A 16326-nucleotide genomic window follows, 5' to 3' on the forward strand; every position below is an offset into this window, starting at 1 on the left:
GATTACCACACCCTTGCCTATAATGGCACTCTTTCTGTATTTGTAGGGTGCAACAGCTGGCTGATGTCTGTGACACTGTGCACTGGTCTTGTCACATGCTCTGCCCCTGATCATGGTGACGACGTGTCCACAGGGACTGTAAGCTGCTTTTTTCTCAGTAGACATACACAATGCAATGTAAGGCAGAGTATAGCAGCACATCCACCTGAGAAGCATAATACCTTAAACTGATAACAGGTTCAGGACCAATGCTTGAGAATGATTTAATTATATAAAAACAGCTCGTTTTGCGTGAGAAAGCCACGAGAAGCATTCAGCTTGTCTGTTATAAAGAGTTCAAGCACTGTTACCTATAATTACAACAAGCACTAACCATGCCTTGTCCAGGATGCTTGTGCAGGATTGTTTCTATTGGCTATTCTGCAGTGGCTTCAAATGTGGCTCATCCAATCAGATTTCAGAGTGAGAACTGTTCGTTTTATTATAGCATTTATATATGGGAGTGTCTGTCTTACTTGGAAGGGCTGTTTGGGTCAGACAGATAAGTCATTTGTATGCTGGAAAGCATTACTTGGGTCTGTTTGCATGTGTGTATGTGTGGTTATTTTGCTGCTTTTAGAACTCTAAAGAGTGGAACCCAATTCACAGCAGTCTAGATCCTCTTAACTAGCACTCTTAGCTCTTGTGATTACACAGGATTAGTGCTAAATTTGCAGTACTTCCATACAACAATAACGCTGCTCTGAAACACAATCAGACAGGCCCTGCCAACTTCCTTCTCCCAGAGCCATGCAATACAGCTATCCATTAACCAGAGGAGCAACCCATTGGTTAAGGTGAGTTTAGAGGAATATTCTGCAGTCTGACATCTCTAGGGATACAGCTACAATCTTACACACATGCATGCACAGACTACTACAGAGATGTCCTACAGAATGCATCTTCCTGAAGTCTCCTCCTGTGTCTTATTAACCCCCCCCCCGCCCTCCATTTCTCCCTCTTTCCTCTATTTGCCACTCCCCTTTCCTAAGCCTGGGGGCCATATGCGGGGGAGGGGGGGGAGAACCTCTTAGGCCTCTCACGAGTGGGAGGGAGACACGTCGACAGGATTACAGTCATGTCGGTATGATCATTCTCGGCCAACAACTTTTCAGAATAACATTTCAATAAGCAAAACAATTAAAGTTCCAAACTGTCAAGATCAAACCTGCTCAACAAGACAAACAAACGTGTTTTTAACATGCACCAAATTTCACTGAAACAAAATCCCTTTGCATAGTCTGTAAGCAAGAGCCATCTGTATTCGGATGTGTTAAATTATGACTTTTCCAGCACAAAGCATGCCACTATATCTCCCGGCAACTGCAGGGATCCAGCCTACAGCCGCAGCTACTGGCGTCCCCCTGCAATACAACTCGCACCTCGAACAAAGGGACAACATTCCTGTCTGGGCTTAATGGACAGCTATAATATACTGAACGGAAAACTGAAGGTAGGAAGGGCCAGAACTGTTCCATTATCAAACCCTAAACAGTATTTTGTTACTAAGCCTCTCGGTCCTGAATTATACTCATGCCTCTCTTGTGTTTGTGTTGGTGTTACATGTTCATATTGTTTTTGGAAGCACTTTTGAATGAACTGAATCTACTGATGTATGGGTTTATACCTCAGAGTTGTGTCAGGATGGGTCTCCACGTGGGCATCGAAGTCGTTTCTGCAGGTGAGGGTCTTGAAGCAGATAGGACAGGTCAAGACTTCATCCTGTCCTCTGTTCAAACTCTGCTCATCTACTATGCTATCCTCCTTGACCTGCAAAACACAGGCCACCGTCAGCTATTTGTAGCCCAATCTGAGAACACCATCTTAGGGCACAGGAAAGATGGTGGAGCTACACTTACCTTTTTGCTGGCTGTCTCCTCCGTTTTCTCACCATCTTCATCATGGCTTAGTTTGCGTTTGGCTGCAGAGTGACGTCGTCGCTTAGGTGGAGACAGAGTTGGACTGTTGGGGATGGAGCTGGCAGAGTCCTTGTCGTGGATCTTCATGTGTCTGAAAATAGACAAAAGAGTGTGCTTTATAACTGCATTTTGTGCGTTTACAAACCAGCTTTCACATTGAGCATCACAAATGATTCTGCTCTCTGAAAAATGCCTGGGAACTACAGGGTTAATGATTGTGGAACAATTTCTTGGAAGAGACATTTGCAGATGCCTTCCACTTGTTTGATGGATGAATAGCTTGTGAATAATACTGTAGAAATTAGTGTAGAGGAACCCCTGTTCATCCCATTGGGAGCCAACAGAAAGGACTGCAATGGGAAGATACTAATGGTCTGGAAACTCATGCAATTATCCCACAGCCTCTATATGTGCTTATGTGAGTCCAAGATGGCGGGTAGAGATCAACGGAAAAGAGAGCGGAAATGTTGCAAGAAGTTGATCCTCTATTATCGAGAGAAATCTTGAGGAAACCAGTGAGAAATTGGATGTCCAATAAAGATAAATAAAAAAGATGTCAGACTCAAGTAAAAGTTTCAAGCAGACTTTAAATTTATAACTATATATGACAGATAGATTTATATTTATTGTACAATCAAAGGTCAAATTTCAAATGAAGCAAATATCCAGGAAGGGCTCTAAATAAGGGTTTATATCTGTGTACCTATAAAAGTTTATCTCATGAAAGTACTTTGGAAGTATACATGCATGTGCAAGTGTAAAAAAGGTCAGACATCCCATGGTCTTGCAGGTCTCAGTTTTCACTCTGGTCAGTCGGTGGTTTATTAATAGCAGGCAGTATGTTGGACACCCGTGTGAGGACCTGACAGTCTGTTATATCTCTCTGCTCTGGACTCTGACCTTGCCTCTGACCAATCACAGAAAACCAGCACTGCTAAGTCAGCAAACTTTGATTGGATGGAAATCATCACCACAGTAACCTCATATAGGATGACAGCTTATCCTCTGGAAAAAACTAATTCGAGTTTATATTGATGGCATGACTGAATCAGAGTTTCAATTGAATTAAAATGTAATGAGTAATGAGGCTGTAACATTGTTCTAACTGCACTAGACTGAAGTTTCCTGTCCTTGAATGAAGGATGTCAATATGGACATTTCATGAGCAGGCTGGCTAATCTGTAAAGGATCATAAAACTTGTTGATGCATAAACAGGTTCATTCCATCCAATCCAAGCGTTCCATTGCGCTCCCACAGAGCACAGATAGAGGGCACTGTGGTGTCAGAAAGTTGCAATGTCAGAGCAAGGGCACCCCTGCAAACCTGTGGCTGTTCAGTGGTGTAACTAAAAGCAAAAGAGCAACCAATCAGGACGCACTCTGACTCTCCTCTGTGAAGCGGTGAACTTTCTCCAAGGCAACAGTGACTCGACTTCTCGCAGCCCCCATCTAACCATGTGATGCTTTGGCACAAGATGGCTGCCTCCTCGTCAACTACATGGACATCTACCTTGGACATACATGAGGCCTCAAAACTATCATTTCAGAACTGAAAACATGCTAAAATATTTGTTATCAGGTTTCATTTCTAGAATGAAAAGCTTCTTGATATTTATAGGGAAAACTATGAACGAACTGAATTAAACTTGGCATGTACATCGTCCTGCACTGTTCATGCTAAAGACACGAGTGATGAGAAGACATCAGCTGAAAAAAAAAACCAGCCATATCTAGAGACCAGAATATTAAAAAAAAAAAAAAATGGGCTCAGCTTGGTCCAACAGACTTTAGTAAGGCCAATAGTTAGTTGTTTTTGACAGGAATCTGTGACAGGAATCTGACACGAGACTGTGAGGAATAGTATAATGGATTGTACTGTTGTTTAAAAACATAGTCTACCAATTGTTCCCTGGACAAAACATATTTCCAGAACACCAAAAAGCAGTTTTGAAAGTTACATATGATTCAAGAACCCCCTTGTAACCATTATTAGTACAATTATCCTCATAAAATACCATGGAAAAGATGAGATATTATCAGGACACTAACAGCAGATGTAGAAAAACCAGATTCCCTTCACATCCGTCATAGCCACACATTCCATGCAAATCAAACGTAGCATAGTATTTCCAATTCCGGCCTACAATCTCACTGTACTTCTGCAATTTACAGAGTGCTTATTCAAGCCATCTTACCCAGGGGCCCTTTAACAACTGCTAAGAGCTGTCCACACAAACACACACACACTGATCCCCCATATGCACATCACCATCAACCTTCGCAACCTTGGGAGGAAGTTCATGTTTACCCCCTCCATCAGCAAGGCCTGCTGGGAGAAGATACCATGACCAAAACTGGAGGGAAGCGACGGGTGGGGGAGGTGTTTAAAAAGTCACTCTTCACTTCCTGCAAAGCTCGCTCTCCTTAAACAAAAGCAAGGCTACAGAGCTGACGAAGCCCAGCGGTAGCACACGTTATATGAACACCAACATACATAAACAAAACAACGCCTTTTCATTTATCTTAGTGGTGCACTCATCCTCTGAGCAACTCTTCAGCGCAAGCGAAGGCAGGGTGAGGCCTGAGGGATGTAATCAACCAACAAGCTTTCACTTCTCTAAAAAGCCCAACATACGTCTCTGAACAATTCAACTTCTCAAATGATGCTTTTACAAACGGATGTGGACATCAGATGTAATGGAACTTGCACTATCTATGCTAGAGATGTTAAAAAACCTCTAATGTATTAATAAAATCCTTTTTTGGCAACCATCCAGAACACCCTACCAAATATTTTGAAGACCTTCACAACACCCTAGCAAGCTGTATAGCAATTAACAACCACAAAAAACACTGTAATAACTCTAGAAAACCCTAGCAACCACTTAAAACACCTTAGCAACTATAGAACACCCTAGCAACCACCCAGAACACTCTTGCATCTGTATAGCAATGGACTAGCAACCACTTAAAACACCTTTGCAACTATAGAACACCATAGCAACCATTTACAACACCGTAGACACCTCTACAACACCATAGCAACCTCTTACAACACCGTAGCAACCATAGAACACCCTAGCAAGCTGTATAGCAATGCATTAACAACCAGGTAAAACACCTGAGCAACTCTACAACACTATAGCAATCACTTACAACACCTTAGCAACTCTAGAACACCATAGCAACCACTTACAACACCGTAGCAACTCTAGAACACCCTAGCAACCACTTACAACACCGTAGCAACTCTAGAACACCCTAGCAACCACTTACAAAACCATGTTAGCAACTCTAGAACACCCTAGCAACCACTTACAAACACCATAGCAACTCTAGAACACCCTAGCAACCACTTACAAAACCTCAGCAACTCTAGAACACCCTAGCAACCACTTACAAAACCATGTTAGCAACTCTAGAACACCCTAGCAACCACTTACAAACACCATAGCAACTCTAGAACACCCTAGCAACCACTTACAAAACCTTAGCAACTCTAGAACACCCTAGCAACCACTTACAAAACCTTAGCAACTCTAGAACACCCTAGCAACCACTTACAAAACCTTAGCAACTCTAGAACACCCTAGCAAGCTGTAGAACAATGCATTTATAACCAGGTAAAACACCATAGCAACTCTACAACACCACAGAAACCACTTAAAACACCTTAGCAACCCTAGAACACCCTAGCAACCACACAGAACAGTCTTGCGACTGCATAGAAATGTACTAGCAACCACTTAAACACTGTAGCAACCCCAAATCAACATCCTGGCAATCAGCCAGAACACCCATGGTGGCAAATTAAGCACCACTCACATTTCTTCATGAAATTAATATCCAGTGACAAATCTGTTCTGCTTAAATCAGATCGGCATGAAAGCCTCAATGAAATGACTGCATATGACTCATTTTGCTACAAACAAACATTAAATCCACCAAGACAAAGTCAGCGCTAAGTTTAGGATTACAGCTCATTCAGTAGTTAAACAGAAGATATGACGAAACATTAGGGCGGATGGCCATGCTACTCCCACACATCTCCCTTCCCTTAAATCACACGTACAGTTACTCACTACTGTTTATCACTGAATTTAAGACCAGTTGAGTTTGAATATTCAATGGTTTACAAAGGTGTGCGTGTATGAAATCATGCCCTCAAAACTTCGTCAAAATAATAATTTGTTAATTACACTTTATTAGCTGAAAGAGAACTTGAAATCAGAACTGACTTAATAAATCAATGCACAATTAATCAATACGGATTAAATAGAAAGAAGCTTCATAAATTTTATTTAAAAAATGTAGTATCTTTAACCAAAATGACACATATTTGCTCCAGATTGCAAATCATTTTTAGTTTGAAAACCCCGACTGACCTGTGCATGTTGCCATTGGTGGTGAAGGTCTGATGGCACACAGAGCATTCGTAGGGTCTCTCTCCACTGTGCACTAGCATGTGACGATCCAGAGAGCTAGCCGAGCTCAGTGACTTCCCACAGATACTGCAAGAGTGGTCCGAAGCCCCGCTATCAATGTTGTGCTGAAGAAAAGACAATTGGGTCAGCTAGCTCGATAGGTTAATTAACATTACAGCCTCTTCAATATATTGTCCTGTCTAAGTGGCTTCTGAAATCGCTCGGACAGATGGCACTTGACTTTGTGCCATCTTTGCTGACTTTAATCACAAGAGCATGTTACCTGGCGGATGTGCATGGTGAGCTGGTGTTGGGTCTGAAAGCTCTTATCACACAGTGGACAGACGAGACACCCACTCTCATTTTTGGCTTCCTGGAACAAATATGAGATGAACCGCATGTAGTTATATATCTCTACAGCATGCACAGAGCATTGTGTTATACTATGTGACAAAAGCTTGTGTTTCAAAGCACGGGATTTGGCGAGGACGCAAAATTGACGTCTCGTTGACACAAAAGCAGTTTTTGGGACTTTGATGCGCAAATGTTTTAAAGTGCATATGTGTATCTTCATTTTGTCAAGTTATTTATTTTATTCAAGTTTATTTAATCACTTGTTTTGGTCAACTCATTCTTTGAAAGTCTGTTCTGCTCACCAAGGTTGCATTTATTTGATAAAAAATTCAATAAAAACAGTAATATTGTGTAATTTTATTACAATTTAAAAGGACTGTTTTCTATGTGAATATATTTTAACATGTAGTTTATTTCTGTGATGCTCCGCTGTATTTTCAGCATCATTCCTCCAGTCTTCAGTGTCACATGATCTTCAGAAATAATTTTAATATGATGATTTACTGCTCAAGGAACATTTCTGATTATCATCAATCTAGAAAATAATTGTGCTGCCCAATATTTTTTGTGGAAACTGTGATATTTTTTTCATTATTCTCGGATGAATTGTTGAAATGAAGTGTAATTTCTATTCAAAAATAAAAAATAATAATTCATACTGACCCCAAACTTTTGAACAGTAGTGTAGATTAGCCTCAGAGCTAATGGAATAAAAGCCACAAAACATATTAGAGAAATTAAATAATAAAACTCAGCTGTGATATTACATTATTAAACAAAAGCTAGTGTTTTGGTTTAAAGTCTTGTTTTCATCATTTTGCACACTCAGAAATAATTTGAGCAGCGTGGGTAAAAACCCATATGAGGAATGAGGCCTTGTCTTCCGACCTTGAGTGTCTTGTCAGAACACGTTGTGTGTGTGAGATACTGAGCTAAATTCACTGTTAAGTAAACACTTGCTCAACCCCAGAACTACATCAGCCACGGAGCACAGACTCCACAGCTCCACATAAACCACAGCAATACAGCTCACATTTACACACACAACAATCGATCATCTGAAGATCTGCTGTGTAGGAACTGTGAGTAAAATCAATGAAATCCTCTCCTCCTCCAAGTATGTTTTGTTCGAGTTTGTATATTTCATGTAGAGCATCTTAAAGAACCATTTCCTCTTTCTCCTTGTGTGGAAATCTGTGTAAACTGACACCACACACACTGAAATAAAAATTCGATCATGATTTACTCACCCTAAAACTGTTCCAAACCTGTACGAGTTTCTTTCTTCAGTTTCTGGTCCCCACTGGGGACAAACAAATGTTTGGTTAGCCACAATCCTCTAAATATCTTCTATGTTCAACAGAAGAAGAAAAACACACACAGGTTTGGAACAACTTGAGGGTGAGTAAATGAGGACCGAATTTTCATTTGGGGGGACTATTCCTTTAAATGTGAACATAGCAGCACTGTCCCGCTCAGCGAGACAACCAGTTCCTGTTCTTCTGTTTGTATGACGTACTCTTACTTGTATGATGTCTCAAAATAAATGCGTAGCCGTCTCATACTAGATATTTATAAGGAGATAAAGAGAAGGTGTGAGTCATCACAAATCCAGCCCTAAACAGACGCCCACATGATCTACAAACACACGAGTGGAATCTTCAAAAACATCTCTAGGAAGAGAAGAGCACTTCCTTTTCCTCTGGTGGCACGCTGGCGAAGGGCTTGTTTTCCTTCGGTGACTCTCTTGGCTTCAGTTCAGGACCAGCGAGTGCCGACTGCTCAAGCTGAGCATATTTACCATTCAGCATGTTATGAGGGGAAGTGTCATTCACAGACAGCGTTTGCTTTTTGACCTTAACTGGAAGTGATAGTTTCGTCATAGAAGGAAGTCTCCATTCATTTCATCGCCACGATTCGCTGAGTCATACTGACCTGCTTAAAAAACTCCACAGGTCACAGGTTTTGGATCAGGAATTTTTTTTTTTTTGCATAAATTAAGACTTTCAATCAGTAAAGATATATTGACTTCATTAAGAATGATGGTTAAGACTTTTATAAATGTTACAAACTTCCTATACATCACGGTTTCCACAAACACATCCAAAATCATTTCAACACTGATAATAATACATGTCTCTTGAGCAGCAAATGATTATATTAGAATGATTTCTGAAGATCATGTGACATGCCATTTTTTTTCCACTGGTTATAATTCACGGGGTGCATCTGAGCAGACACCTCTTAGCAACATTTTATTTTTTACCAGTTTTTGTCCGAGCCTGTTTGTGTTTAACAGCACCTGTCTGGTGTGTTCTGTGCTTTGGCACGTCTCTTTATTCTCAGTTAATCCAGTAAATTACACAACGGACTATAAGCTTCTTTACTTTTCCTCAAAAGGAGCGAAAGAGGCATGAGAACTAGACTACAGCCTCCCCAGGTGAAACACTGCATACTGGCTAAAAGACACACACACACACACCAATTTCTATACGGGTCTCCAGATTTGACATCCTTGAGGTTTTATAGCTACTGTCCTAAAGCCAAAATTTCAGAATGTAAATAAGAACAATGCTCTTTCAAAAGTGGGAGGAACACACTTAAGGAGGGTTTAGATCCAAAACTTCAGAGACTTAACTTCCCCCCACAGTTCCACAGGAGTGTTAAGGGGTTAAAAGCGACACCTGTTGTCCCACACAGGGGTGTTAAGGCATGAACTGCATGCTCTAATGGAAGTCATGTGATGCAGCCAGGATGGACAAAAGGTGGATTGAGATGCCAGAAGCCCATTTGTCACTTTCTGTTTAAAAGCAGGATGGCAGCATCCATAAAGTCCTTCCCCACCTGTACTTCATTCTAACCATGAAAACACATGTATATAAGCAGCAGCTATTCATTATTTAATGCTGCATCCCAATTCACTTTAATTCTAAATAGTGCAAGATTAGATTTAGCATATTATGTAATCACAGTACAATAAAAGTAATATGCAAAATGTGCCTGCTGTAGATCACAGTGTTTTTAAATGCATTAACCTAAAATGGAAAATGATGTGGTGATGAGCCACAATGGTGGAATCTCTGGTTACATATTTAAAACTACCAACTTTCTCATCAGGACAAACTTTTGTATACCGTATTTTCCGGACTATAAGTCGCACTTTTTTTCATAGTTTGACTGGTCCAGCGACTTATAGTCAGGTGCGACTTAGCAAAATTAATTTGACATGAACCAAGAGAAATGAACTAAAAATTAATCAAGAGAAAAAACATTACCGTCTACAGCCGCGCTCTGTAGCCTACATTAAGCATCATAGAGCGCCCTCTCATGGCTGGAGACGGTAATGTTTTCTCTTGGTTCTAAATAAATGCGACTTATAGTCCAGTGCGACTTATATATGTTTTTTTTCCTCATCATGACGTATTTTTGGACTGATGCGACTTATACTCAGGTGCGACTTATAGTCCGAAAAATACGGTAATAGAAGTATGTGAACTGGGATGAAGCCAAGGACACTGCCATGTCTCGTCTGATTGATTCATTTGGGGAATGAGTCAGTTTTGAAATTATGAATTATTGTGAGACATTCGGTGTTGAGTTAGAATCATAAATATATTTTGCGTTTTATTAACAAATAGTTATTTTCAAAAACAGGAACGATTTGTTCTTGACTTTGTTTTTTTTGTATGTAAAGATATGTATATTTACTGATATCACATTTATCAAGTATGTATGAGACTTTCACTCTTATTCTTCGTAACGTCTTACCTGGGTCTTTCTTCCACTGCGGTTGGTGCTGGGGCTTTTGACGGACACCTTACTGGGCGTGGTGTGGGCGGAGTCTACACCGCCATTAAGCCGAGCTGCTTTCATCACGGTGCTCATCATGGAGTTAATGGAAGACAAGTCCACCCCATCGACTTCCTCCATCTCTCCGTCTACTCCATTCTGTCCATTCTCCCATTTGTTTGCTTTCTCCTTTACACCGACAGAACCCTCTGTGGATGTTTTAATTTCTTTGTATTATTTTAATGATAGATAGATAGACAGACAGACAGACAGATAGATTAGATCCTGACCGATATGGGTTTTTGGGGGCCAATACCGATATTATGAAGTAAAAAACACCTATATCGATATTTTGGCTAATATTCTTTGTGTATATTATTATAGTATCGTACCAGTCAAAAGTTCAGACACTTTCCCATTCATGTGTCCAAACTTTTGACTGGTACAATATATAGAATACTATATGTACATAAACAGAATATGTACAGTATAGGCCTACATAAACAAATTTTTTGCAATCATCACTTAAATGTGGGGATCAAACCCTTATAATGACGTGACAAAGATATGTAATGGAGGCCGGGCATTCAACAATTTTATTATCCCAAATGAGTCTGACATCAGTGCACTTAACAGTAATGCTGAGTTTATTTATTTTTAACCAACTAGAGAAGTGTGAAGTGTGACATATTATACCGCTGTAAATAAATACAATTTAAATTTAAGTCTCGCAAACTTTAATGTCCTTTGAATGTAACGTGTACAGGTCATCAGTAGCAAACAATGGACTGCAGTCTGCTGGACAAACTACGTGATTACACCATTTACAAGCATTTTATCTGAGTTTTATTTTCTAACCATTTTTTATATCTGTGGCATATTCATCGATACCGATATATCTGTGACAGGCTAATATCGGCCGATAAAATCAGGCTCTAATAGACATAAAACAATGGATGGATAGAGCTGGGATAGATGATACAAAGATGATACAATGATAGACAGAAGCAACAATGGATAGAAAGATGATAGAGCAATAGATAGAAGGAACAATGGATAGAAAGATAAGAGTAATAAAACGCGGCATGGATGATAAAATGATACATGGATAGAGTGAAAGATAAGAGTAGCAGACTGAGTGAAAGAACAAAAAAACTGAACACAACTGATGGATGGATAGATGATAGAATTAATAATCAATAGAAAGATGGATGGATAGAGCTTTAGATAGAGTGAAAGAACAAGTGATCAAAAGAGAATGAACGATGATGGATAGAAGGTATGTAAGATGGATCAATAGATGGGGGACTGACAGATTTCTACCTGTGTGTGCTGTTTGTGTTCCTGTGGGGGCGGGGCTCTGGCGCTCATCGCTTTGCTCCGCCTCCTCCTTAATGAGGGTGCAATTTGCAGATTCTGTTCTTTTCTCCTCCGTTGAATTTTCCATAACTATGAAAAAAATAAATAAATCATACGCAAATAAACCATGGGTGCTTTGAGTGCACAGGAAGAACAGCTTATATCTCATAGTAAATTTTACATTTAAAAGACCTAGATGGAGAACAGGGGGCAAAAATGACTGGAAGAATGGGAAATTTTTCAGCGTGTACACTACATACTACTTGATACAATCAGTGGAACATAACGTGTGTTCTCCAGATGAGGCACGGTACACGTTTTCTTTCTGTCTGCAGAGCGCGCTTGCCCGGCTCATGAACACACAAGTCTGCCCAGTGCAAGTGTGTAAGAGTCATCGTGTGATGCCATAGCTGACTATGAAGTTCTAACGAAATTTAAGAAAAGACAGAGATCTGATTGGCTGAAACAACTGGCAACATCATAGGTGTGGCCTACGAAACCATGATTGGTTTCATCTGATTTATTGAGAACTACAGACGACCACACAGGAAAATCTCTGCTTTGGTGGGCACCAGCATGGCAGATGGCTGTAGATGCTAATCTGGATGAGCAGGGGGGTCTAAGCGCTACTTTTAAGAGGGGAAGGTCATGAGGGGTTCATTCCCGAGGGAGATGCTTAGAGGTACATCGACCTAAAAAGCAGCACTCTAAGTGTTGGTTATGATTTAATAAGTGTGCTAATGACTAAAAGAGACTGATAATGTGTTAACATGAGGAAGGGAGAGTTGGAACAGTTGTCAAGAGGAAAGATATAGGAGGGAAAATGATGGAGAAAAGAAAGAGATTCTCTCTTTTCCCATCCACAGCCACACAGGAAGCTCCTCTGGGGTCTGGGTCAATTCCTCTTTTGGAGAGAGGATAAAGAAATGCAAGCGTGTGTGACAATGCAGTTGGACAACGGGTCTGCTTTTGGCTGGACCATAACAACATGGTAGATATGATCAGGGGGACAAACTCTGCACTAACCGGAGAAACTTCACATGTGCCTTGTAGCCAAATGGAGGTAAACCAAAATCCTCCAGAAACAGCCTGCTACCCAAGTACTGAATGCACTCGATTAGACACAACTACTGCTAAATACAGATAGTGCCCTACTTCTGAGTCCTTACGCTTCAAAATAATGACAATAAATCATCATCGAAAAGACCTCTGTAGACCCTTAGTGTGTCAGAATTTGTAGTTTTCTGCAAAAAAAAAAAAAAAAAAAAAAAAAACCCCGAAGAAAATGGATGACCAAGTATTTCTGAAGTGTGCATTTGATGAACACATAGGGATGAATCCCATGAGGCTACAGGAGAGGATTTGTGGATGGCAGTGAAGTGACAACTAATGTTGATAGGTCACATGACAACAGGCCTGTTTACACTTGGCCACTTCAAGTGTTTTCTTTTATCAGATAGCTATCCAATTGAGAAAAAGACCATAAATGCATTAAAATAATATAATAGGCCCAATGGCAACATGGATGATGTGTACATCCAGATTTAATCCATGTCATTTATCAGGTATCAGCTAATTCAGCCTTTTCATGATAAAGCAGTTTAGTTCAGGTGGTAAAATCTCAAACATGTATGGTGATATGTATGGGTTAATTCATGATATTGGTAAAAGTTTTTTTTAACTAGAAAGACACTTAAACACTTTTTTGTTGATTGAGATGTGTAAAGAAAACGTTATTACTTTTTACTTGGGCTTGAATGGATCGTAGTTGATCCGTGATCCGTACAGACCAGGACCCAATGGTTTGGCACGCATGAGATCCGCGGATTAAATGGATGCTCCACCCCAAAATGAAAATTTTGTCTTTCATCTCTTAGTCCCAAATGCCATTTTGGAGAATATGTGCTGGACGCAAGCAGCGTACGCTGGACGGATGCACTGTTTTCATTCAAATCAATGCGTAAATACATGTAGAAAACCTATCATTTTGGCACGGCTGACACAGAAGAGCATACACTGCTTGTGTTCAGCGGATGTTCCCCAAAATGAAGCTACAGTAATGCAGAGAGACACAGAGGAGACAAACTGCTGAATAAAGTATTTTTTTTGTTTTCTTTGCATACAAAAAGTATCCTTGTCGCTTCATAAAATTCAGATTGAACCACTGATGCCAGATGGACTATTCTGACCATGTTTTTCATAATTTTCTGGACCTTGACGGTGTAAGATACTTGACAGTCTATGGGACAGTCACAGCCTCCCAGTTTTCATCCAAAATATCTTAAATTGTGATCAGAAAACGAACACAGCTTTTACAGGTTTGGAACAACATGGGGGTAAAAGATGAATGACAATTTTCATTTTGGGGTGGAGTATCCCTTTAATTGACAAATTTAACAACCCTCTACAATGCGACTAAATCTTCACTCTGGGCGAATAATGATGTCTAACATTAGCCTTAGATTTTACTCGTTTTTTAGAAGATTTTACTTTTACTCGTCTTCAATTATGTTTGATTAAAGAAAGAACGGAGAAAGCCTAACTGAGAAAACCAGAAAGATGCTGAACAGAAGAAGAGGACAGAGAGAAAAGAGAGAGGTGAGAAAACCTGTATTAGTAGAGATGGGTGTGGAAAGTTGAGCATGATACTGTTGGGTTCTGTTGATGATTAGAGGTAGAAAGACCAGGGATTACACAACAGCAGGGCAGGTTTCGAGTTGTGCAAGGATTTGGGGTGGGGGTCTGGGGCGAGAGTGAGTGAGAAAGAGCTGTACTTGTCATAAGGAGAGATAGTGCGGGTGGAGGGAGTCGGGGGGGCTGCTGTTACTACATCTGTTCCCAACCATCACTCTCACTTTCCTGCACACACACACACACGACAGAAAAAGATTCTTGCACATCCTTGTTAAAACAAGCCAAACAAAAGACAAACTGTGGGAAAGCAGAGGTGATTTTGGGAGACTATGAGGAGAGAATATGTTATGGTTGTGCCTGCGTGTGCATTTGTGTATGACCGTATGTGAGCTTTTTAAGTGTTTGTGTGTCAGTCAGAAGCACACAAGAGTGGAAAAGTCCTCACTGCCAAACCGAGCAAGCAAGAACGCCTCTGCTGCTCCCTTTCTCTGTGTCTCTCCATCTTGTTTCGTCTCCCATCTGTCCCTCACTGCTTTTCTTGACTCATCCTACATAAACTTCTTCAAATATCCTCAAAGCTATTCTAAAATGTAAATGCTTACCTTTTAAAATTACAGAAACTACTTTACAATGGTGTAAAATATTCTAAAAATCATAATCAAATTTAGTAATATTAAGACACGGACTACACTGATAGCATTTCTTTCAAACCAAAAAAATGTTTGACAACAGGGTGTGGGTTGGAATAAGCCCAGAACCACTGCAAAATCTCAATTGAGGCATTACGAAATTAGATGAAATATTAACTAAACGAATATGCTGTAGGCTCAAATTATTGTATTTCTGCATACATCCATTTGTGCAGGCCTTGCATTGCATAGATGCTAGCTAATATATTAATAGTTGACACTAGTAAACTCAAATCAAATCAGTCTTAAACCAGACTAAGCTATAAACTAGCTAAAACAACTAAAAATCAAGGTATGTATTTTTTTAATTCACCCCCAAACTTCTCCAACTCCAATTTATTTTAATTGGTAACACTTTATTTTAAGGACAAATCCTCAGTATTAAATGGCATGCATATTACTTGCATATTGGCTGTTTATTAGTATGTATAACGCACATATTAATGACTTATTCTGCAGGACCATACATTTGATACTTTTCCATACTTTAACCGAACAACTACCTTACTAACTATTAATAAGCCGCATATTAGGAGTTTATTATGGCAAAAGTCATAGTTAATAGTGAGACCTGGACCTTAAACTAAGACCAAACATTTTTTGAGAACGACTGGTTGCAACACAGCAACACAAATGAGCAATCTGTTAAAGAAAAAAAAGTTGGTTTCAGTTCGATTTGAAATGATCAGCGGCTTGTCCTTCTGTCTACTTTCCCATGAGACACACATATGATGCTGACAAGTCCAAATAGCACCTGCCTATTTATTTGAGAAGCATTCCTAATCTAAATTTACATTAAAACTTGGGCCTAAAGCCAAAGTATTCACTCAAGCCACAATGCTGCCAATGCAGACAAGACCTTTTACTCCCTCGTAAGATGCCGATAGCTCTAGCTTACATTCAGTAGAAGCTCTTATTAAAGCGATTGGCCTGCATTCTGGGATGCAAATGACGGAGCGAGTGGGTTGGGCATGCGAGGATGGCTCTCAGACAACAGCTCCGAGCCAAACTGCCAAAAATGACACGTGCACTTCAAAAGCAAACAGATCTGGAGCGACCGTAGCGCCGATTCTCTGTTCACTGGTGGGAAGAGGCCTTGAAAGGCTTTTATAAAGGGAA

General features: G+C 40.1%; 1 protein-coding gene across 7 annotated transcripts in view; it reads right to left on the bottom strand.

Moving 5' to 3' along the window:
• LOC127946151 (ras-responsive element-binding protein 1) overlaps nucleotides 1-16326 on the bottom strand; it is a 45894-nt gene that overhangs the window by 7249 nt on the left and 22319 nt on the right. For 4 of the 7 annotated variants that reach the window (XM_052542482.1, XM_052542483.1, XM_052542484.1 and 1 more), the window contains 6 exons: nucleotides 11849-11974; nucleotides 10505-10734; nucleotides 6666-6755; nucleotides 6344-6507; nucleotides 1899-2049; nucleotides 1667-1809 (listed from right to left, as the gene is read on the bottom strand). In XM_052542482.1, coding sequence (XP_052398442.1) covers nucleotides 1667-1809; nucleotides 1899-2049; nucleotides 6344-6507; nucleotides 6666-6755; nucleotides 10505-10734; nucleotides 11849-11974 — 904 coding nt within the window. Of the gene's footprint in view, nucleotides 1-1666; nucleotides 1810-1898; nucleotides 2050-6343; nucleotides 6508-6665; nucleotides 6756-7399; nucleotides 7438-7986; nucleotides 8040-10504; nucleotides 10735-11848; nucleotides 11975-16326 lie in introns of those variants that run through there. The other 3 variants (XM_052542488.1, XM_052542487.1, XM_052542486.1) reach the window with 3 other exon arrangements.

This window comes from Carassius gibelio, chromosome A24, assembly GCF_023724105.1.
Source record: "Carassius gibelio isolate Cgi1373 ecotype wild population from Czech Republic chromosome A24, carGib1.2-hapl.c, whole genome shotgun sequence".
NCBI classification, from domain to species: domain Eukaryota; kingdom Metazoa; phylum Chordata; class Actinopteri; order Cypriniformes; family Cyprinidae; genus Carassius; species Carassius gibelio.